This window comes from Mytilus californianus, unplaced genomic scaffold (assembly GCF_021869535.1).
Source record: "Mytilus californianus isolate M0D057914Y unplaced genomic scaffold, xbMytCali1.0.p SCAF_2, whole genome shotgun sequence".
Lineage (NCBI taxonomy): Eukaryota > Metazoa > Mollusca > Bivalvia > Mytilida > Mytilidae > Mytilus > Mytilus californianus.
In genome coordinates, this window is record NW_026262668.1 from 103382846 (window position 1) to 103406211 (window position 23366).

The following is a 23366-nucleotide window of genomic DNA, read 5'->3' on the forward strand; positions in this document are numbered from 1 at the left end:
ACCCTACAGGTTATCAACAAAGATCAATACCAATACAGTATACATGTAGTAAGCGAAAAAAGGCCCTTGGCAAAAAAATGGGAAACAATATAACAGAGAAAAATTTAGCATGTATTGACATATTGAAAACTCCAGTTCCAGTGATAAAGTGGGCTATTTTAGTTTATTGATTGATTGATTATTGCTTGCTTAACATCAAGTGGCAATTATTTTAATCATATTCAGGATAAGAAACTTTATACAATTAATACAATCCTTAGCTTTTGCAAGGGTTCTTTAACGTACAGAGAGCAGCTAATGGATGAGAAGAAGACCAAAGTGACCATATTTCTAGACACCAGTTACTCTTGTATGTTTGATAGTTACTATTGTAATGCCAGAACTCAGACAGCTTATTCTGTTTTTTTATTGTTTAATTATTGCTTAACTTCCAACATTGTCCAATTGTTTTTGAGAGTAGACGTGATAATGAATACATAGTACATGTTGTATTTAAAAAAATCATATGTTGCATTTGTATATAGAAAGAGAACTGAGAAGAAATAGATTTTTCAGAAATTTGGTACAAAAATGTACACATATTAAACCCAAAATATTCAGGAGCTTGGTGGTGAAAAATCCAATAGACAACTTTCGAGTTCGTTGCATTTCCGTCAAAAACTTTGGTTTTAGTGAACATCATTCGTGCGTTTAGGGGCATCGTCACTTCCGTTCCTATGGTGAGCGATTGGTTGAAAAAAGATGATGCTATATTGCACGAATTATTCAGCAAATTAAATTCTTATAATTGATATTCAGTACTGCTATCATTAGGGAATTGTGATAAAGTACTTACGAAACAAACATTATTTCTAGTTTATCCTGCATAATGACGATCACAAAGATGCTTGATGAACTTTAATAGAGCAGGGATACAGGTGATCCCCTCTATCTGGTAAATGACGTCACAAAGGTGCACAAAATTGACGAACTTTTCCAGTGAAGGACATAACTCGAAAGTGGTCTATTCGATCTTTGTCTGATGGGTGAATTCTAATTGAAGATGCATATGAAGAAATATTTCACTCAATTACATAAAAATTGGTGGGTTAATACCCCAATTTATGAATTCTTCTCTGGAGCTCTGGTTATGGCAGGATAATGATAGGAAACAGTGACTGCAGAGAGGTTGTGCTTTTCTTGTGCTGCTCAGTATATCTTAATACATGAAACTTTTTTCCAGAGGGGATACTTGAGGACTTTGCAACAGAGGGTACAGACAGGAAAGATGTATTTTTTTATCAGGTACTTTTTGTAATGATTTCATATTTAAAAAAATGTTTGTATTATTTTTAAGATAAAAAATAGACAAGCTGCTTCACCAGTTATCTTAACAATATATAACTAATCTTTCATGAAATGAAACAATTAATTCCATAGGCCCCTCTTTAATTTAATATCAGATAATTTTTATTTCAATGTTAGAATGATCTCCCCTTATGCACCTTCAAAAATTTTATAAACAGGCAATTTTGGGAATTTTCAAGGTTTCGGAATTAATCAAAATAAGCATGAAATAATTTTTCCTGGCTTGTAATATTTTTTTGTATTCTAGTTAAAATTTTGTCATATGAATTTTAAAAGAACTTTAATATGCACAGGTGTTAGGCAACTGTGCAAGAACTTTAGAAATTGTTCTCTGGAAGCTGGTAAATGCAGTGTTTTTAAAACAACAGACAGATGAGATTTTCATTGTTCATGAAATTGTATTTTTTCTAATTGAAAACTATTGAAGATTGACAATCAGACATTCTATATGAGCAATTTAGTCTTAAGATAAAACCAAGAAGAAAAGAAAATATGAATTATTTATATTAAAGTAAAAATAAATCTGAAAAACTAAAAGAGATAATGCTATTTCAGTATAATTTACCTGCTATCTTTTACCCCTGATTACAAAAAAGTGGTAAAAATAATATTTAATATGTATTCATATTACATGCATGTTTCTTAAAAGTTAATGTTGTGAAAAATAAAATTAAGGGAAAAAATAAGTTTTACATTAATGTTGACTTTTTCATAAGTCATGACCGATGTAAAAGTAGCATGCAGTAGGAGTGATTTTTATCTTGTTTCTTGCATTAACATTGTACATTTGATTTACAGCTGTCTCCTTGCACCATTCTCAAAAGTAACCATATGGCTTTGTATGGCTGTTTAAAAAGGCAAATTAACTATAGGCATTTCTATTTTGTAGGCTGATGATGAACATTATATTCCCAGAGCAGTTTTATTGGATTTAGAGCCCAGGGTTATCAACTCTATAATGAACTCTCCATATGCTAATTTATACAACCCAGAAAATGTCTACCTCTCAAAGCATGGAGGAGGTGCCGGTAATAACTGGGCTAGTGGATATACACAGGTACAGTGCAAACTATTGGCTTCTTTTGAAAACATTGGTTACCGGTATACACATAAGTATCATTCATTGGTATTCATAAATTAGGAGAGAAGGTTAAGCAGTAACTCCTTAACTAATGGCAATCATCCTGTTACTTATATCATATGAAATTTGTGAAAAGTTGCATTCCTTGATAATAGAAAGGAGGAAAAATGGACAGGGTTTTAGTTACAACAAATAAGGGAGATTAACTGAGCTAGCGCTACTGACAATAACTGGACCAAGGATACATGTACACCCTAAATGTTAAAAAATGAGCATATTATGCTGCAGTTATTCTGTTATAAGTGCAATATCACTTTATTAACCAATGACATGGAATACATTATAAATTGTCCATTTAATACAATTATCATGATTATTCTATGTGTCTGAGAACTGGTGATTAATATAGGTCTAGAACAGAAAAACCAGTTGTTACAGATTTAAACTGGTCTAATGTAGGATTTTAACTGCCGGTTATTGGTTCTAAAAGGTGTCTAAAAAAGGAAGTGCATACTACCCAATACATCAGATTTCAAGTCTTCAACAAGTTTGATGTTAAAGTTGTTGTTATTTTTCATATGTTATGATGGTTGTTTTCTTTGAGTATATACAATTATGGCCCGTAGTCTACTAGAAAAGGTGAATATTCAGAATGGTCAACAATGAAAGATTATTTCTCTGAGGGTAGGGACTCTGTGGGATTTTTTTTTAAGAAAAAAATACACAAAAAGCATTTATTATTTGAAATATTTATGTGGTAGAAATATACTAGGACAAGAGTTTTCATTTTTATGTTTGACCTTTGACCCCAAGCATCTGCCTGATATTCATGAATATATACCTTTTGTCTGCCAACATTCCAATTTACAATAAAAACACACTAAAAAACTTAGTATTATAACTACCGCAGCACACATCATACACAAAATGAGCAGAAAGGATACAAAAACTAACTATTTCTTATAGCGTATGACCCTTGTACGTGAAAATCTTATTTCGCACAGGAAAATACGGGAAACTGTACTAGTTAGCACAAAACGTTAAAAAACGAAATTTTCAAATGTTTTGAATTGTTAATTTCCATGTACTTTTTTGACCATATGATTTACACAAATAGCAGTTTCTTGTTTTAGAAGTGTAGCAAGTGTTTAATAAGACTACCATTGTTAGATGCAAAAGTCGGTTTGTCTAAGGTCCAGGGTAAGAACTGACCCCCCCCTATTTCTACCATTTTTTATTATGATAAAATCAAAGAAAATTAGTTTCAATCCACCTTTCCATGTGAAACTCTCTACATCAACCTTAACGATTTCCAGATTTCAGACAGTAATAATGAATTAAGCATAGAAATAAAAATTAAAAACACTAATCCAGGCACGTATCATATTTATTATGCACATAATTTGTTTTTCATATTTACTGCAAATAATAACTCAAAAGAGTCAAAAAGAAAGACACGAAGCTTTGCTTCAAGTCATGATTTTGTATTTATTTTTGTGGTTATTTTGCTGTCTTGTTACTTTATACATCTCCTTTCATTCATGAGCCAAGATAAAAAAATCATTGACAATTTGTTTTATGTCCAGTGGCAAATATTTCAAACACATTCAGGATGAGAACAAAATATAAATAGATGTAATAGCTTGGTTCTGTAATACGGATCGACCGGGGAAAAGGAGGGGAATTTCAACAGTCACCAGCTGAAAATGTGGGTATAATGGATAGGGCATGAATTTTCTCCTTTGCATCAGGCTACCCACGGACCCATAAAAGAGTTGCTGCAAAAATTCCTAACGTGCAGGGAGCGTGGTACTCTCTCTTCACGAGGCCTTAATTCGTCCCTATTCTAACCGGGCGTGGTTGTGTATTCACACATCCCACACAACAAAACGGATGCTCCACTTTGCCAAGGGTTTTACTTGTGGTTGGAGGAAAACCACATTTCTATACCACCAGTCACCTTTGGGGTTCAAGGATGAAGACATGCTACTGAACAGGTCTTGTATGTACAGAAAATGAGAATAACACAGGCCTGTATATACGTAACATATATATGTACAGGCACTCTTTCATACATTCAATTCAAAATATGGACTTAAAATATGAACAATTTCATTATATGTTATGAATTAATCTAATTTAACATGGCCATGTTCAGATATTATTATGTTGGTATCTTCTTCTGAAAAAAATAGAGCTAAATTTCCCTGAATATATTAGACATCAGGACAATTTCCAAAGAGTCTTCATTATTATCAATATTTAGAGTATGATATCTTCTTGTGTATACTTTGAAGGTCTAACCACAACATTATGACATTTCTTTAAAAACATATCACCTAATTATGGGTCGAAGCTGCAACTAAGGTAGATTGTTACAAGTCTGCACATGTACATTTGTACCACAACAATGAAGAAGAATAGCATACTTTACCAAAACCAATAAAATTGAGAATGGAAACGGGGATGGGAAAAGAGACAACAACCCGACCAAAGAGCAGAAAAAAGCCGAAGACTACCAATGGGTCTTCAACACAGTTAGAAAACCTCGCACCCGGAGGTGGTCCTCAGCTGGCCCCTCAATGATAATGTATACTAGTTCATCGAAATGGACGCCACACTAAACTCCATAGAAACGCTCATTCTTGTATTTCAGATACAAATCATTTTAGTTGTTTTAAGGATATCTTTCAATGTAAAATTTTGAATATCATTTTATAATATTTTGTTTATACATACTGTTTTAAAACTGTCCCCTACAACAATATATAGCACTGAATAACCCTTTGAATTAATAGATAGATATGTGTAAATTTTTGGCAAAATCTTCAATATGTATTGATTTAGACTCTAGAACACTTCGGATTTGTAACCTCCAAGTAAAAAAACTTGTTTAATATATATAAGATGTTATTTTTTAAAAATATTAATCGAAATATTACAATGCATGTATTTGAATAAATCCGTGTGATGGTGGATGAAAATGACAACTATTTCACATGAAGGAGTCAAACCAGCTAAGAAACTCTTATTCATCTGTAGATAAATCTTTATACATGACACGATATGTGGTTTATAATTATAATTGGCTTAATGTCCAGTTGCAAACATTTCATATATGCTCAATAAGTTAGCAAATCAAATTATTCATTTATTTATGGTCTTCAAAAATAGACGATCGCGGAATGAAGGGCAGGAAATTAAGACTTCAAACGTTATAGCGGGATTGTTAAGTATGTGTGTGGATTTGCCTTGCAGAAAGATAAATGCTCTCCGCAAACAAGGCTTCAAATTTAAAGTTGACTTACTGTTGCTTCGTATTTATGCATCCGATATACCAAACAGCTAAAGTACAGCCACCTCAATAAGGGTCTTACATCCGAAAAACCTGGGCCAACAATTCGGTTTGAAAAAGGGATAGTATAGCCATACATATTTTTAATTCAGGTTACAAAATGTTCAAGCTTAGAAACATTACATCTGGGTTAAAAACAGCTAGATTCAATACATCTTTCTTTAATTTATATATAATATATATAATTTGAAAGGAACTTTATGATTTTCAGGGATATATAGTTTTAAAAATGATATTATTATGAATGAACGCTGTAACATGTAAATCTAAATCACATTAATATAAACTGTATCGTGGTAAAAAATCTTAATCCAACTTGATAAATGTTGTTAGATCTTAAACATATACATGCAACACTTTGACATACGCTTGGTTCAAATAAGTGCAGCAATTTTGCAATTTCGAAATGAATTTAGTGAGTGGTTTAGTGTTTTTTGATTGGAAGCATTTATGTTACTTTCTAAGACCCCGTTTACACTTGTTAAAAAGATCAATCTATCTTGAGATCGAAAGATCGATCCTTAGTCTAATGTTAACGGGAAAGATCGATCTTCAATCGGACTTACAAAGTCCACCTCCAGAGGTGGTTTTAAAAAGATCGATCTTATTTGAATCGATCTTTCTTCAGGTGTAAACGCTAAGATCGATCTCGATCGATCTTTCTTCAAGTGAATGATATAGTTAGATATGAAAATAAATCTGCGCATGTTCGGCGGCAAAAACACACGTGTTTAAAAACGATGGATGGGAAAAGATTCCGCCGTTTTTGCATCATTCTTCTGAATCGATAAATTCTAGTTCTTTGCTGCAAATCCTCATCTTCAAAGGCATTGACAGTTTGTTTTCAAGTGATAGTCTCCTCGCAATTTTTTGTTTAATGGCTTGTGACGTGTTAACCAAAAAGATAATTGATAACTGCATACGAAATTCCAATGATCCAACTATTTTTTCCATAATTTTGCAGTGTGTGATAGTCCGCGCGAAATGCACTCGTTATTATTCAAATCAATTTTTACGATTATTTGTTTACGAAATGTAAAGTAATCAGGTCAGACCGGTTCTGTTTATGTTGCAGTGTAAACGCACTAGATTAGATAAGATCGATCTCGATCGATCTTGCTTGTGCAAATGTACACGCGAACTTTTTAAGATCGATTTAAATACAGATCAGTTCAATTTCGTACAAGTGTAATATTTTAAAGAAGACGTGTTTCATGTAGTATGTGTTCCGTGACACAAATTCAAAGTTGAATCAAATGCTTCTTATAAATATTATACTTGGTTCCTTCAAACTTAATCAATACTGAATGGTTATAACTGAGGACAATCAATAACAAGCTTTTATAGCCGACCATAGGGTATGGTTTTTTTCTCATTGTTGAAGGCCGTACGGTTGCCTATTATTGCTTACATCCACTTCATTTGAACTTTGATGGATATAGTTGTCTCTTTTGCAATCATACCACATCTCCTTATTTTTATTTTGTTTGTATCCATATTATTTTAAGATAAAACATGATGTAGTTAATTCTTTTTTGCTTGTTTTGCTTATTTTCATTTTAATTTTTCGTTAAATCATTTTGACTTTTCTTTTTCGTCTTGTTTTATGTTTGTTTTGTTTATTTTTTTTTTGGGAAATGGGCGGGAGGGGGGGGGGGGTATAATTTATTTTTTTCAACATTTTTTACAAAACCTGGACCATTCTAATTTTTAAAATAGAAAATATTTACGTCGCTTGTATTGCATATTTTGTTTGAATTCAATTATAATAATATATTTTTTCTTTAAAGGAAAGTATTAATTGGTTGAGTAAATAGATTATTTATACTTAACTCTTACTATTGCATTACAATTTTTATTAAGTTATGTGAATTCAAGTGTACAGAATATCCTGCACAGTACCTCAAACTATTTTTTTTTATAAACAAAGGGAATTAACCCTTATCAGGTATCTATGATGACAATATTTCATGAAGTTAGTTTTCGAGCGAATCTTTGTCGTATTTGTGCAAGTAAATATGTATTCGAATTTATAATCTTATTAATTGACAACAATGGATCGTGAATAACGCAACCATTACGTTCGAGTGTAATTTAGCAGAAATTGAAAGTTTAACTGATTGCATGATGATGTGAACAGTGAATAAATATAACGTTACGGCGCTATTTTGGTTCTTTTAATGCTGGATCCTGCCGCCTTTGACGCACTGGCGCCTCGTCAATTCGTAACACATTTACATAAACTGGACATTTTTGTAAAGATAATATGTTGTAGATTGCGGGGAGCGATGGATCCTTGAAAAATATGTGAACATGGGGTTTCTTTCGGGTGAAAACTCAAAATTTTGTAGATTTTCTTCAAAATTAGACACCTTATTGACGAAATTGGATTAGGATACCAACAAAATTTTACTGTTCTCAACTTCAGGATGATGCATGCAAAATTTTGATGTCTGTTTACGTTTCTATAAATAGCGCTAGGTCCCGATAGGATATCAAATTGTTGAATATGATAGCGAAAAATAAACGTTGTGGATAATATTACCGATTTTCAAGTTGTTATGAAATATAGATACAAAAGGGTAAAGTCTATAACTTTTAGCCTAGTTTGAAGAGCTAAAATTCAAGTTTCCTGTGATATTTTATTTTTAACTGACATCGAATGAAAAAGTTTTTATTTTGTAATTTTTACCGACGTCGATAACACCAATTATGCATTACGGCAGATATGAGTTTATTGACGTGACGTTCCCACAGAGTCCCTACTGAGGGAGCTCGAGCAGTCCCAAGTTTATAGGGTTGAAAATCTTGGATATGCACCACTTATAAGGGGACACATTTGTTATATTATACCGTATTAACAATAGAAGGGCCTTTCGAACCATTGAAAATACATGTTTAAAAAGCTCTTGCACATTGCCTTGAGCCAATACACCAAAACTCTACCCAATGCAACTGTACTTGAACATAATAGAGGATTAATATGAAAACACACTTTTAATAACAGTATAATATAATACAGCCAAACAATATATAGGGTTACTGCATGAATATTGTGAGCAGATTTTTATATTGCGAGTGCAATATATATTCTACTAGGGATAAATTCACCAATATACATACATGTATGAAAACTTTTATTGTATAGCAACGGTTTAAAGCTTTTTTTGGTCACTGATTACATTGATAATTTGAAGCTGTATTTGCACTAACTATTACATTGAGATACAATAAAATATATTTCTAATCTATGATATTACAGGCAGAGAAATTATATGAAGAAATATTTGATATAATAGACAGAGAAGCAGATGGAAGTGACAGTCTGGAGGTAAATCTAAATGCTTAATGAAAATAACTTTATTACAGTTTAAACAGATACAAATCAAGATTGTCTTTGTAAAAGTAAAATACAATAGTAAAAATATACAAATGATTAGTTAATTACAGTAATCACTATTTGGATTTAAAACAACTAATTTAAAAAATTTCAAATTTGAAACACATATCTATATGACAACACCATATATAGAGTCAACAATTTCCAAACCTAAGAAAAGTAAAATATTTAAAATTGATAAAACAAAAAAATTCTGATAACAGCCATAACCATGGAATTGTAATTTTAACTTTGATAGAATTGAATGCTTTTTTCTACGTCATTTGGTCTCTGGTGGAAAGTTGTCGCATTGGCAATCATACCACATCTTCTTATTTTTATATTACCGTTAATAAAAAGAATTACATCAATGAAAATAATTTTTGTATGAAGATGATAAATATTAAGTGCTATGATGCCATCATTTACTGTGTCATCATTATTAAGGAAATATATATTATATTTACCAACATGCTCTTTCTGAAAAATGGTAACCTTGGAGAATAGAATAAAATTAAGATATTATATTTTTTTGAAGGGTTTTGTCCTTTGTCATTCCATAGCAGGTGGAACCGGATCAGGAATGGGATCATATTTATTAGAACGGTTAAATGACAGGTTTGTAATAAACACAGTGTACAGTTTCTTACTTTGTGTCAATGCTGTTTCTATATCACATAATATACATATATCAAAGGAAAGGAAAACATTTTATATTTTAACAATTGTATTAACAGTGGGTAATTTTATATTTCAAACACACTTTATATGTATAAATAACTTGCATTTCACTTGACCCTTAAACTTAGTTCTTCTTATAATGTGAATTTAGACTAAACATATAAAACTATGAACTCTAAACAGAGATTATTATAAAAGTAGAAAATGCTATATTATTTCCAGTGAGACACCTATCCATCAGAGACCAATGATGTAAAGGTAATGAACTATAGGTCACAGCACAGCCTTCAACAATGAGCAATACCATACCGTCATGACCATATAGTAAGCTATAAAAGGCCCTGACATTACAAAATGTAAAACAATTCAAACAAAAAAACCAACGCCCTGATCTATTTACATCACAATAAACATAACCATTTTGCCAGTGAGACAACTATCCATTAGAGACCAAATGATGTAACGGTAATGAACTATAGGTCACTGTACAATAAGCAAAACCCATACCATCATGACCATATACATGTAGTAAGCTATAAATGTCCCTGACATTACAAAATGTAAAACAATTAAGAAAAAAACAAAAAACAACAGCCTGATCTATGTACACCACTATCTCAGGTTCAGGGGAGGGTTGAGCACTCACAAACATGTTTAACCCCGCCACACTCTTTTATGTGCCTGTCTCAAGTCAGGAGCCTGTAGTTCAGTGGTTGTCATTTGTTCATGTCTGTCATATTTGTTTTTTGTAAATTGTTTTGTTATAAATTAGGCTGTTAGTTTTCTCAATTGAATTGTTTCATATTTTTCATGTTGGGGCTTTTTATAGCCAACTATAAGGTATGGGGTTTTCTCATTGTTGAAGGCCGTACTGCTGCCTATAATTGCTTAAATCCACTTCTCTTGAACTTTGGTGGATAGTTGTCTCATTGGCAATCATACCACATCTCCTTATTTTTATACAAAACTATAAACGTAGACACCATTTTATCGTATTATGAATGATGAGGTCAAACCAATACATTGAAATACATATAAATGTATAAAGTGTACCCAAATTACTCCTTCGCGATTAGATTATTACCAAAGGAGAAGGTCCGGTAAGGGCTTGTTTTGGCCTAATATTCGAAGTACATCTAATGAAAGATTTTTGACATTTTTTAAACACGTAAGTGTCTACTTCAGTCGATTCAATTAGTGTATGTTAAAGATTTGGACTGATTTGGTTATTAAAGATGATCAAATAGAGGCTTAAATATGAAAAATCTATCAAATATGCCATAAAACATCACTTTTCAGATTGTTTTTGTCTAAAATGAAAGTGGCCGCATTCGTGTTCAGTCTCAACCTTTATATATGTTATGTATTATCATCAAATACAACATATATTTAAATATTAAGATGGAACACAAATGCGGCCACTTCCATTTTAGACAAAAACTGCCTTAAAATTAGCACAAATGCTAAAATTGTGAAGATTTCAGTAATATTGCATGAACTTATGATGCTATTACCTGATGCATGTGCATTGTATTGTCAAAATCAGCCCATATTAATGGAACAGAAGTATTCTTCTTTCCAATAAATAGCTAAAAGTTTACATTTTAACAAATTTGTAAAAATGCTATATTTTGGGGCCAAAAAGGGGTCTTACCGGGCCTACTCCTTTCTTGATTTTGAAAAGCATTCTTTTTGGAACAGATGCAAATTGATCCATTTATCACATTAATCTTTTATCTTTTATTACACAATTTGTTCTATTAGAAATTATTTTCTACATGTTTTAGGATCTAACTTCTTTCTATTTACTGAAATGGTACATAAAACTGTTACATGAAATTACCAAATAATGTTGACAGTTAAAAAAAACAACACCAACCAACAACATATATAATGCCTCCAAGAATATGAATGTAAGACAGGGAAAAATAAACAACACATGATCAAGATACTGAAGCAGAAATTTAGACTACAAAGTTTTAACTGTTCTTAATTTTCAGATTTCCAAAGAAATTAATCCAAACTTATTCAGTTTTTCCCAACTTAGATGAAATCTCAGATGTTGTTGTACAACCATATAATTCTTTATTGACCCTGAAAAGACTAACACAGAATGCAGATTGTGTGGTAAGTTTTGAATTAACATTTCATGATATTTCAAATAATTTCCCTATGAACAATCATTTACAATGAGTAATTGAGAAGAGGTCAAGATTTAAACATCTACAAGTTGTAGAACAATGGTGTTTGGTCAGTGAATTTAACTGTGATATTAATGACACCTAATTTGAATTATGTGGACTTTAATGTATATTTTATGTATGAGTGACATATTTCATCATGTTAAAGCAATAGAAAAATGACTTTTAGTGTACAGATACATTCCTGTTTGTTTTACAGTGTCATTCAAACATTTTATTTTTTTACATATATTTTACTTGTGTTCAGTTTTGCTATTAAATTATTTTTTTTCATTTGAAGTAATGATAAGGACCATGGATATCTTAGATAGTTATTATGTTTATGAGAACATTATTCAACCTTGACCTTTGTATGCTGTTATCTGCATGAATGACTCCAGTTAAGTTTAGTGCTCTGACAGCATCTCCTTAAGTAATAATATGTTAGATGTGGATACTCACTTAAAATCCACATTGAATTTCTGTATGAATTTAGCTGAAAAATATAATGAAATCCTTGCCAGCATTGGATTATATTGATGCTCAACAACATTCAATAATGAGGTATTGAAAGCAGAAAATATACAGTATTCTATAATGTGACAGAAATAAAAGATTTACAAATTTGATGCTTTGGTCCAATCAGTTAAATGTTCCTAAAGATATACTCAAAACAGATACAGCTTGATAGTGAATGATTGTTATTTACAGGTGGTTTTAGATAATACAGCTTTACATAGAATAGCAGCAGATAGATTACATATAGACACTCCATCATTTGCACAGATTAACCAACTGGTAAGTGTAATAACCATAGTCAATCTTATAAATTCACCAGCATTAAGTATTCACATCTCCATTTCCCTGCTGCATAGGGGACAGAGTAAAAGGCTTTGTCCCTTCATCCATATTTTCATCAGTAACACTTCATGAACTCTACTTCTCTTAGAAGCTTTCATACTTGCTAGGATTGTTTTTCATACAGTTTGAATTAAATTACTTTTGCATGCAAGGATTTTAAGATGGCAAGGCATCAAATTCATAACAGGATTTAAACAAAATAAGAAAAGGACAGAGCTTCACAACATTCCAATCACTGCCTGCAAAAACACAGAAATGTTTACTTGATGATCTTAAAGATGGTTAAAAAGAAATTTCTAATATTTTCACAGTTGTTATAGAGTTACACTTTACAAAATTAACATGATGGTTATATGATATACTCTCTTGTGCTGTCAGTCATGTTTGTTTTTTTCATGTCTGGCCTTTTGTAGCTGGGTTTTTCTCATAGTGGAAGGCTGTACAGTAGTGTTGTTCCGATGATCGGAATAAGTCGGAAATCAGTTGGTTGGGCCTGGCAATGTCGATAATCGATTGGAATTTTGTTCAATCGATTGTTGTTATAGTTTCCAGACTTTTAGCATATCAACTTCCGGTCCGTTTCCGGTTTGCTTTTTATGTGCACAGTCAAAGAAATTGTAACGAAAAGTATCAGTCGATGATAAGAACAATGTCAAACATCCTATAATCAAAGACATAAGCAATTTCTTTCTTTATAAACGTGGTAAAAGCATTGACTATACAGATTGATCGTATGTATTTAAAATAAATAACTTTTTATGAAATACTTTCTTTCAATTCCGGTACTTGTTACACGAGAGCGTACATGAAATCATTCTGATTTTAGACAAAAATAATTTTTTTGCTACATTAGAAGGTGGTGCAAATTGCCTTTTATTAATGTTCCATCCATTTGTTGTGTCAAAAACGTCCTATTTCTTTCCAAATTGCTAGTCATGATTTATTTTTGTAAATTTTCCGGGTATGTCCGCCATTGAAATACAAACGAATCACGGATTAGATACAGATCAACTATGTAAGAATTCTGCATTCTTGCAATTAAAAGTACAGACACAGAAATGACACAGCTGACAGAAGAATAATGATCACAAAAGTGAAAAATAAGCATTCCACACGAATTAACAGACAATGGTTGGATCCCCTTAGTTAAATGTATATATTCCAATGCAAATGCATTGCTTTATTTTTTGATTAATTTAAATTGCTTAAAGTTAAATACTTTATATATCTTTTTTATAATGAGAAGCATTCAAATTTTTATACAGCTATGTATTTGAAATTATAATGTGAGTAATACCATTGAAATTTAGATATTTTAGTGAGATTGTTGGTAATAAGTGTTGAAATTATAAGACAAAATATGTTCAATCTGAATCTGGATTCTAATTGATTCACTGTTTTAATTGATAAATAAAATATGAAAAGGAAACAAAAGATCAAATATGTACATTTAAAACTCTGCAATGATATGGAATATATGCATTAGACATGTCAATGTTACTAAATGCATGATTTCATTTTAAAAAAAAGGGCAAGGTATAATGATGCGATTATAACAGATAGTCGGTTGGTTGCTGTCAATCAATAGTTATAGATAATCGGTTGGTATTTTCAACCGATTATCCAACACTACTGTACAGTGACCAATGATTACTTAAATCCACTTAATTTAGACTCGGTTCATTAGTTGGCTCATTCGCAATCATACCACATCTAATTATTTCATATCTCATACCAGTAACTGAAGTTGATATATTTTACCATTAGGTGTCAACAGTTATGTCAACCAGTACAACTACATTACGGTATCCAGGCTACATGAACAATGATTTGATCGGACTGATAGCTTCACTTATACCAACACCCAGGTTACATTACTTAATGACAGGCTACACACCTCTAACAACTGCTGCACAGGTAAGTCATGGTAACAAAGGTCATAACCATTTAATCATACCAGTTTACCTACAGATGCACAGGTTAGTCAGTCAGGTGTTTACATCACTTTATTATTACAGTTGTAACTGTGGATACACAGGCGGGGAGTCCAGTAACTGTTATACACCATCATAAAGATGGCAATATAAAATGAAAGGCTACACATCTACAAATATAGATATCAAGATAAAAATAGTCAGGACTAAATTGTTTTACTTATACCTAAACAATGTTTAAAATTAAATAAAAAATTTGATATTTTTCTAGTGTGTTCTCAGTTTCATGTCTTTATTAGTCCCCTACCGACGAAGTCGAAGGGGACTTTAGGTTTGCTCTCTGTCCGTCCGTCATTCTGTCTGTCCTGTCAGTCCGGCAAATCAGTTTTCCACACTTTTTTTCTTCATGCTTGAAGATATTGATTTGATATTTGGTATATTGTTTTATCATGACAAGTTACAGATCAAGTTCGAATTTTGTTCCGGTCTGATGATTTTGTGCAGAGTTATGGTCCTTGGACAGAAAATTCACTCAAATAATCAGTTTTCCGCACTTTTTTTCGTCATGCTTGAAGATATTGATTTGATAATTGGTATATAGTTTTATCATGACAAGTTACAGACCAAGTTTGAATTTTGTTTCGGTTTGATAATTTTTTGCAGAGTAATGGTCCTTGGACTTAGAAAATTCACTTAAATTATCAGTTTTTCGCACTTTTTTTCGTCATGCTTGAAGATATTGACTTGATATTTGTTATATAGTTTACACCATGACAAGTTATAGATCAAGTTAGCATTTTGTTCCAGTACAATTAATTTTTAACTGGTAGGGGACTATGTATTGCCATGCAATACTCTCAGATTGCTTGTTGAATTTCACTTTAATAATACCAATTGATATTTGTTTGAGAGATTCATTGGTTATAAATTGCTTTATGTTGTAGGTAGCTAGTGTAAGAAAGACAACAGTTTTAGATGTGATGAGAAGATTACTACAACCTAAAAACATGATGGTATCTACTCCTGTACACAGACAAGCTAATCATTGTTATATATCTATATTAAACATTATCCAGGGAGAAGTAGATCCAACACAGGTAAGTATCTTCACCAATTTTAAGTTTGCTTGACCAAATTTTGAGGTGTTTTGTTACGTGCTATCAGGTGTTTGATTTAACTTGATTGTAGTTCATCTAACAAGTATCTTGAATAGTTCCTTGTATAGATGTTTTGAACTGCTTTGAGCTAAATTATGATGTTTTGTAAGGTTATATGAACTTACTTTTTTGCAGATAACATTTTGATACAGTAAAATTTCTTAAACAAAAATTCCTTTAAATGATTTTATTGTCTATGGCATCTAAACATGGTGACATCATATGTATGCTTCCCACATCAACACAGGGCGTTTTCAGGCTTCTTGTACGCCTCAGAATGTAATACAATAGATATAAAGAAAATTTTTGGTGAAAAATGTTAGTTTTTAAATTTATAATTGAATGATATTATTAATATTATTGCATTGGGGTAAAACGGAACAGCCAAAACAGAATTGTGTGTACAGGACTTTCACTGTTGACAAAATTACCTTATTTGTCCTATTAGAATTGAAATGATTCATGGCAGCCGTAAATTATTACTTAATTGTACTAGACTGAAAAACAAAGCCTCATATTTTTTGTATGCCATAATAAAGTAGCATATGTTTTATATAGCTTGCTACATCTGGTGTGTCTTTTTAAAATAAGTTATGTTTTCAGGGTAGACCAGATCAATACATATTTTGCTTAGGATTTAACATTATATCTTTAGATTTGCGTTTGCTGGTGAGACAGTTATTGGTTGAAGTTAGCATTTTATTTAACTAAAAATAAAGAAAACTTGATGCTACGTTTGGAGCAATAGAAGAATAAAACATTTTTGAATTCAAATTTGAATTTCCTGTAAGCATGCTTTACTGTGTGATGCATTTTCAAATTCATTGCTCATCCACTTCCTGTTTACCGAATACATATATAATACACATAATTGCCTTGTATGAAATTATAGTCACATTATTCTCAGGAACTACAAATTGCGACTTTCTAAAAATTGGAATCATCCTTAATGTGAGCATGCTATGCTTTACCATGTGCTGTGAATTTACTTATTTCATACATCAACTTCCTAAATACCTAATACTTATATGTTATAGTGGGGGCATCTTTGTAAGCAATAGCTCACAGTTAATCTTGAATTAACTCCTTTTATTTATCCTTGAGGATCGGAACAAAAGACCTATATATTAGTTGCACCTCTATATTGTCCAGAAATCATGCAGAAATATATCATAAAAAAGGGAAAAAAAGGGCAAAAAGATTTCTTAAGGGAAACAATTTCTTCTGTCTAAATGCTACTTGCTTAGGGGAGAAGTACTAAAATACGAATTTTATACCTGGCTGAAATTTCAACTTGAGTTGGGGACCCTACAACAAGAACACAAATGTTATGTTGTTGAAGAAAATGCATTTGTTCTTAATAAACATCAGCCAAAGTATGTCAGTTGCCTTTGGTTTGAACATAATAACCATGATTTTACCAATTGAAACATATCTTTTTTCATGATTTATTGAAAAGACAAAACTTATGATAATTTTAGAATATGTCCATGTAAAAAGTGCATAACAAACCCTAAGAAGTAAACAATGAAATTGTGCTCAATCGGCAATTTATGTTCTGTTTTAACAGGTTCACAAGAGTTTACAAAGAATTCGAGAACGTAAGCTAGCACAGTTTATCCCTTGGGGACCAGCAAGTATACAAGTAGCTTTGTCAAGAAAATCACCCTACATACAGACAGCCAACAGAGTCAGTGGATTAATGTTGGCAAATCATACTAGCATTTCATCTGTAAGTATATTGACTACCAACAGTCAATGGATTTTATTATGTAGCTGTAACTTTTCCATTGTTTAGTTTATGTAGACGCAGCCTACTGTACAGTATAATCTATGTGCTCTTTTTCGCATTAAAAACAATTTTATAAGGGCCCCGCCGAATGGCGGACGCCCTATAGTGATCAGTCTGTCTGTCTGTCCGTCCGTCCGTAACAAATTGTGTCCGCTCTATATCTAGAGAACCGCTAGTATTTCAAAGTTTATACTTGACATGTATATTAACCAACACCAGAGGGTGTGTCTTAATGTATTTAAAACTTCCTAGGTTCAAGGTCAAAAACTTTGGTTTTAGTTGACAACCCCATGTCCTATGGTAAAGATCGTGTCTGCTCTATATCTTGAGAACCGTGAACCGTTATGATTTCAAAGTTTATACTTGACATGTATATTATCCAACACCAGAGAGTGTGTCATAATGTATGTACAACTTCCTAGGTCAAAGGTCAAGGTCAAAAACTGGTTTTAGTTGACAACCCCATGTCCTATGGTAAAGATCGTGTCCGCTCTATATCTAGAGAACCGTTATGATTTCAAAGTTTATACTTGACATAGATATAAGAAGATGTGGTATGAGTGCCAATGAGACAACTCTTCATCCAAGTCAAAATTTATAAAAGTAAACCATTATAGGTCACAGTACGGTCTTCAACACAGAGCTTTGGCTCACACCGAACAGTAAGCTATAAAGGTCCTATGGTAAAGATCGTGTCCGCTCTATATCTTGAGAACCATTATGATTTCAAAGTTTATACTTGACAGGTATATAAACCAACACCAGAGGGTGTGTAATAATTTATGTACAACTTCCTAGGTCAAAGGTCAAGGTCAAAAACTTTGGTTTTAGTTGACAACCCCATGTCCAATGATAAAGATACAAATTTTTTACCACACATTATTCACAGCAGGGCCCACAGAGCTGGCTCCCATCTCAATTATATCTAGTTGATTTTGTGGGGAAGATATAAACCAACAGTGTTAAAATCTATATTCAGAGAAATTAGAAAAAATAGAAAACTACAAGGAAACCAGAAATAAAAAAATACCCATATAACTTAAGCTGTAGTCCAGCAAATGGTTGTACAAACTCTCTCAACAATTGATATCACATGCTCCAAAACAGATCAGCATATCTTGTTTGAAATGCCTCACCTATCTAAAAGCCCAGAATGCTAAAATGGGTCATACTGAAAGCAATTTTTTTTACTGGTTTGTTTTAATTATAAATGAGAATTTATACATTAGCTATAACATTGTTTTTTTTATACCATTAGTTGTTCGAGAGGACATTAAATCAGTTTGATAAGTTAAGAAAAAGAGAAGCCTTCATGGATCAGTTTAAAAAGGAGTCTATATTTAAAGACAATTTGGATGAGTTTGATAATTCAAGGGAAGTAATTCAACAGTTAGTGGATGAATATCAGGCAGCAACAAAGCCTGACTACTTAGCATGGGGCACACAACAGGTTTGTATACATTAATGTATTTGAAATTAACTCCTACATTCCTAAAGTATTTGAGACTGTGTTCACACTAAACATTTGTGTACTGTAAACCTGTTTAAAAAATAGTTTCAGGCAATGAACATGGTTTCCACCTTAAATTTGTTTTCATCTGTAAACCTGTTTAGATTACATACACATGATAATTGTTCACAGGATTAAACTATAAGTAATCTAAATGCACATTATATAGAATTGAACTGATAATTTCTCTTTTCAACTACTTAAGAGTAAGGCACAGACTATTCCTCTTTTTTGGTAGCAGGAGGCAGGTTTGTTTTTTTCTAAGATTATTTGTTTGATTCAAAATTTCTTGAAACAGAATTATTTGTTTCAGAAGGGAAGTGAAATAATAGTCTTGTTTTCATTAGGAATAAGGGAAAAAAACAATTCCATACTGAGTCTCAAAAACAAATTCTTGTTTTGAAAGTTATTGAAAAGGAAAATATTTGTTTGTTTTTTGTGTAAAGTTGAAATATATTTCTTGTCTCAAAGGAAAAAGGAATCCCCCCTTTCCCCCTTAAAAAAAGATGAATGTTCCCTGTCTTATGAAAATTGTTCTTCTGATTTGGAGTACTTTAAGAGTTCTAATTTCAAGATTACGTAATAAATAAACATAAGCAACAGGAGTACCTATAGACGAAAAATGGATTGAAGGTTAATGTTATTTTAGCAATGTATGATTACTGCATTTTTAACTTTTATGTCCTCCCATATTATCTTTTCCCTACACCTAATATAAAATTTATTTTTTGCATATGGGCATGCTGCCATAAATTTATTAATGCTTCAGTTTGTTAGTGAGTCCACTCAGCTAGGTAAGACTTTTTAAGTGAAAAATGATCTATTTGAGTCTAAATTGGGGTTTATAAGACTACTAGTACTTTATTTTTTTTTAATAACAGAGCAATACTTTTAGTTTCAGACAAATAAATTGGTATATGGCTTAATTCATAATAGTATAATAATTATGTTCATTGAATAGATGTTTCTCCTGTTAATATTCGTGATAAAATTTATATTCTGAATATCTAGTTTTATTGTCTCGCCTGCGACGAATGTGGCGGAAAGCGAGACATAGCGATGGCATTAACAATTGTTTAGATTTCTGCAGAAGTTAGTTTGACAGGAACTGCTTGTGATAGATCAATAATATTTTGTAGGAAGTTGCATTACTATCAGTACATATCAGTTTGATGACTATTTTGAGGCCCTGCCCCCTAGGATATTGTCCAGTGGCTTTGAATTAATTAGCAATTTTTAATGTTAAGTTTTTCTGCTTAAGTTATATTGATAGGAACTACTTACAATTAACAACGATATTTTCTATTAAGTTACATTGCTATCTGTATCATGGTCCAGTGACTGAATTAATAAGCAATGTTGCTGTCCATCAGATTGTCTTTTTCTGAATTTTATACCGCTAGGCAAGACATTTCTCTGTGTCAACAGTTTTTATAAATGAAGAAGTTAACAGCTATAGGCCTAGGTCACAATAGTGACAGTACGGCCTTCAACAATGAGCAAAACCCATATGGCATAGTCAGCTATAATTATGTACGCTTAACCAGAACAAGGCCATCATTGACTATCAATTGCATGTAATCAAAACTTAATTTAAACTACATGTGAACATAGTATAGTTTTAGTTTTCATCTTGAGGACACCAACACTACATATAGTTTAGCTCAATGTTAACATCCAACATTGTTGTCATGGCTATAGATAGAATATTAAGTCTTATGTAAAATCTGTTAATTGAGAATATTAAGTCTTATGTAAAATCTGTTAATTGACTGGTTCATTTGAGTTAATGTCCTTAAGTGACAATTTTTACCTATGCATTGCAATTTCATTACAAAGTTGTTCATCAACTCTAAAACAACTAAAACAATCAACCAAACTTGACAATAATGATCCTGGTGAATTAAGATATTAATTGTGAATTATCTCATGATCAATTAACCAACATGACCATCATGACAGAAAATAGAACACACTATAAAAATAAGGACATGTAGTTTTCTTTAAACTTACTACACTTCTTAATTTTTATCAGAAGAAAATATTATTGACACTTCTTCTTAAATTGTGTTATATAAATTGTTACAAGTAAATGCTTCTGGTCACCTGTAATAAACAGTTTCCTAATTAAAAACTTGCTTAATTGGGAAAGACTGGATCATTTCTCACTAGTCCCATTTGTAGAATAGAAATAAGGTTGAATTTTGACCCTGCTTAGTGTGAATAGGACTGCTGTAGATACAATTGATGTTCTCATTTGAAAATTTACAATTAGAAGATATAACAAAAAAGATAAATGTTTTATTTTCCCAGCCTCCAAAGAAGTTATAAATGATACGTAATGTAATTATACTTTGTCAGCTTTCTTAAGATCTAGTAATATGTATTATAATAAACAAAAGTGAAATTGAATATTTTTTGAACTGCCACATTACTCAAAAAGTTTTGTTTGTTAATTCAGGGAATGAAAAATTATAGTTGATGTCTATCAAAAGAGCCCTTGCTTTGCAGGGAATGAATATATGTTATTATAATACAAATAACTGGATATTGATACAACTGCTTTCTAAAGGGGTACACAAAGTCAATATGCTGCTTTGCACTGTTAGTCTTATGTAAACACATTATGCATGTTCAATGTGGATACAAAATCAAACAATTTATTTTTTATGAACAAAATATTTTGTTTGTTTGTGGTTTGTTGTTTTATTTTTTCCTCAGTTTAGTTTTTAATACGCCCGTTTACGGGACATATTATGGTATAACGTTGTCCGTCCATCCATCCGTCTGTTCATCCGTCCGTCGTCAACATGTATGACAATAACTCAAATTTATCCAATTTGCATGAAACTTTGGGGAACTGTTAATATCCTTTCGATTTTTATAAATTTCAGAATTTACGTTTCAGAGTTATGGGGTTTTATTCATTAAAAAAGGGGGATTTTCCAGTTTTCCGACAATATCTCAAAAATGCTTTAAGCAGTTTTCGTGAAACTTTGGTGAATTGTTTATATCTATTGACGTAAGCTCCCTTTTGATTTTTATAAATTTTAGATTTTACCTTTCCGAGTGTTTGGATTTTATTCATAAAAAAGGGGGGGATTTTCCAGTTTTCGGACAATAAATGCTTTGAGCATTTTCATGAAACTTTGGGGACTGTTTTATATATATTAAAATAACCTCCATCTTAGCATGTTTAGTTTTTTTTTTATAAATTTCTGATATGACATTGAGAAGTTATGGAACTTTATTCTTTGAAAAAGTGACTGGCGTATCATGCGCTCATGGTGCAGTTAAATATACAAGCAATTTCTTTACTTGAATTATTTTAAAGTATTTGGTTGACTGCTTCTAATGAAATGTTAAATAGCCATGACCTAAAATCAAAAGTTGCAAAATTGGTTCATACAGTTCTGCTGTTTCTATTTCTTAAATATAAATAAGAAGATGTGGTATGAGTGCCAATGAGACAACTATCCATCCTAGTCACAATAAAGCATTTTTTAATGTTATCTGTAAAAATGATCCGAGTTAAAATTGAATTTCAAGAATTTTGATATAAGCTGTGTTGTTTGTTCATTACGGTATACACATCTTTATAATGAGAATCCACTCAAATTTGGAAAATGAATGTTGGTTTAAAATTTTTGTAGGATTTCAGCCCATGAGAATTTGAATTCTTTTCAAAATAATTTTCTGTTGAATCTACACAGAAACCATCCATTTATATCTAGTCAAGCTGAAATATGAGTTGGTGTTTTGGTTGAAATTTATAGTTGATGGTTTAATTTCTTTCAAAACTTCAGAAATTGCAGAACATGTATAAGATAACCTTGAAATGCATTGTTTTTAAAGCATCTGGGATCTGGTAAATGTCTTTGTGCTATAATGATGTTGTTTTTTTCTGTCATGTTTACCGGTATTTGTATTTGCACTGAAATGGGTTCTATATCTTTTTGTGGAAAGAATCCTTTTTTTTTCTGTAACCTACTTAACTGTTAAAGAGATACACTTTATAAATTGATAAATGCAGAAAGGATTAAGAGTGGTTTGTGAATGCTTCTGTATTGATTTTCTTTCTTCTTAGCC

The 23366-nt window shown here is 31.6% G+C and overlaps 1 protein-coding gene across 2 annotated transcripts in view; it reads left to right on the forward strand.

Moving 5' to 3' along the window:
* Window positions 1-23366, forward strand: part of LOC127730620 (tubulin gamma-1 chain) — a 41408-nt gene that overhangs the window by 14654 nt on the left and 3388 nt on the right. The window contains exons 3-13 of one of the 2 annotated variants that reach the window (XM_052239112.1): window positions 1223-1284; window positions 2237-2404; window positions 9046-9114; window positions 9701-9780; window positions 11844-11970; window positions 12735-12821; window positions 14652-14801; window positions 15763-15915; window positions 17546-17707; window positions 19026-19217; window positions 21591-21620. In XM_052239112.1, coding sequence (XP_052095072.1) covers window positions 1223-1284; window positions 2237-2404; window positions 9046-9114; window positions 9701-9780; window positions 11844-11970; window positions 12735-12821; window positions 14652-14801; window positions 15763-15915; window positions 17546-17707; window positions 19026-19217; window positions 21591-21608 — 1268 coding nt within the window. In that variant the 3' untranslated portion in view covers window positions 21609-21620. The remainder of the gene's footprint in view (window positions 1-1222; window positions 1285-2236; window positions 2405-9045; window positions 9115-9700; window positions 9781-11843; window positions 11971-12734; window positions 12822-14651; window positions 14802-15762; window positions 15916-17545; window positions 17708-19025; window positions 19218-21590; window positions 21621-23366) is intronic. The other variant, XM_052239111.1, reaches the window with a different exon arrangement.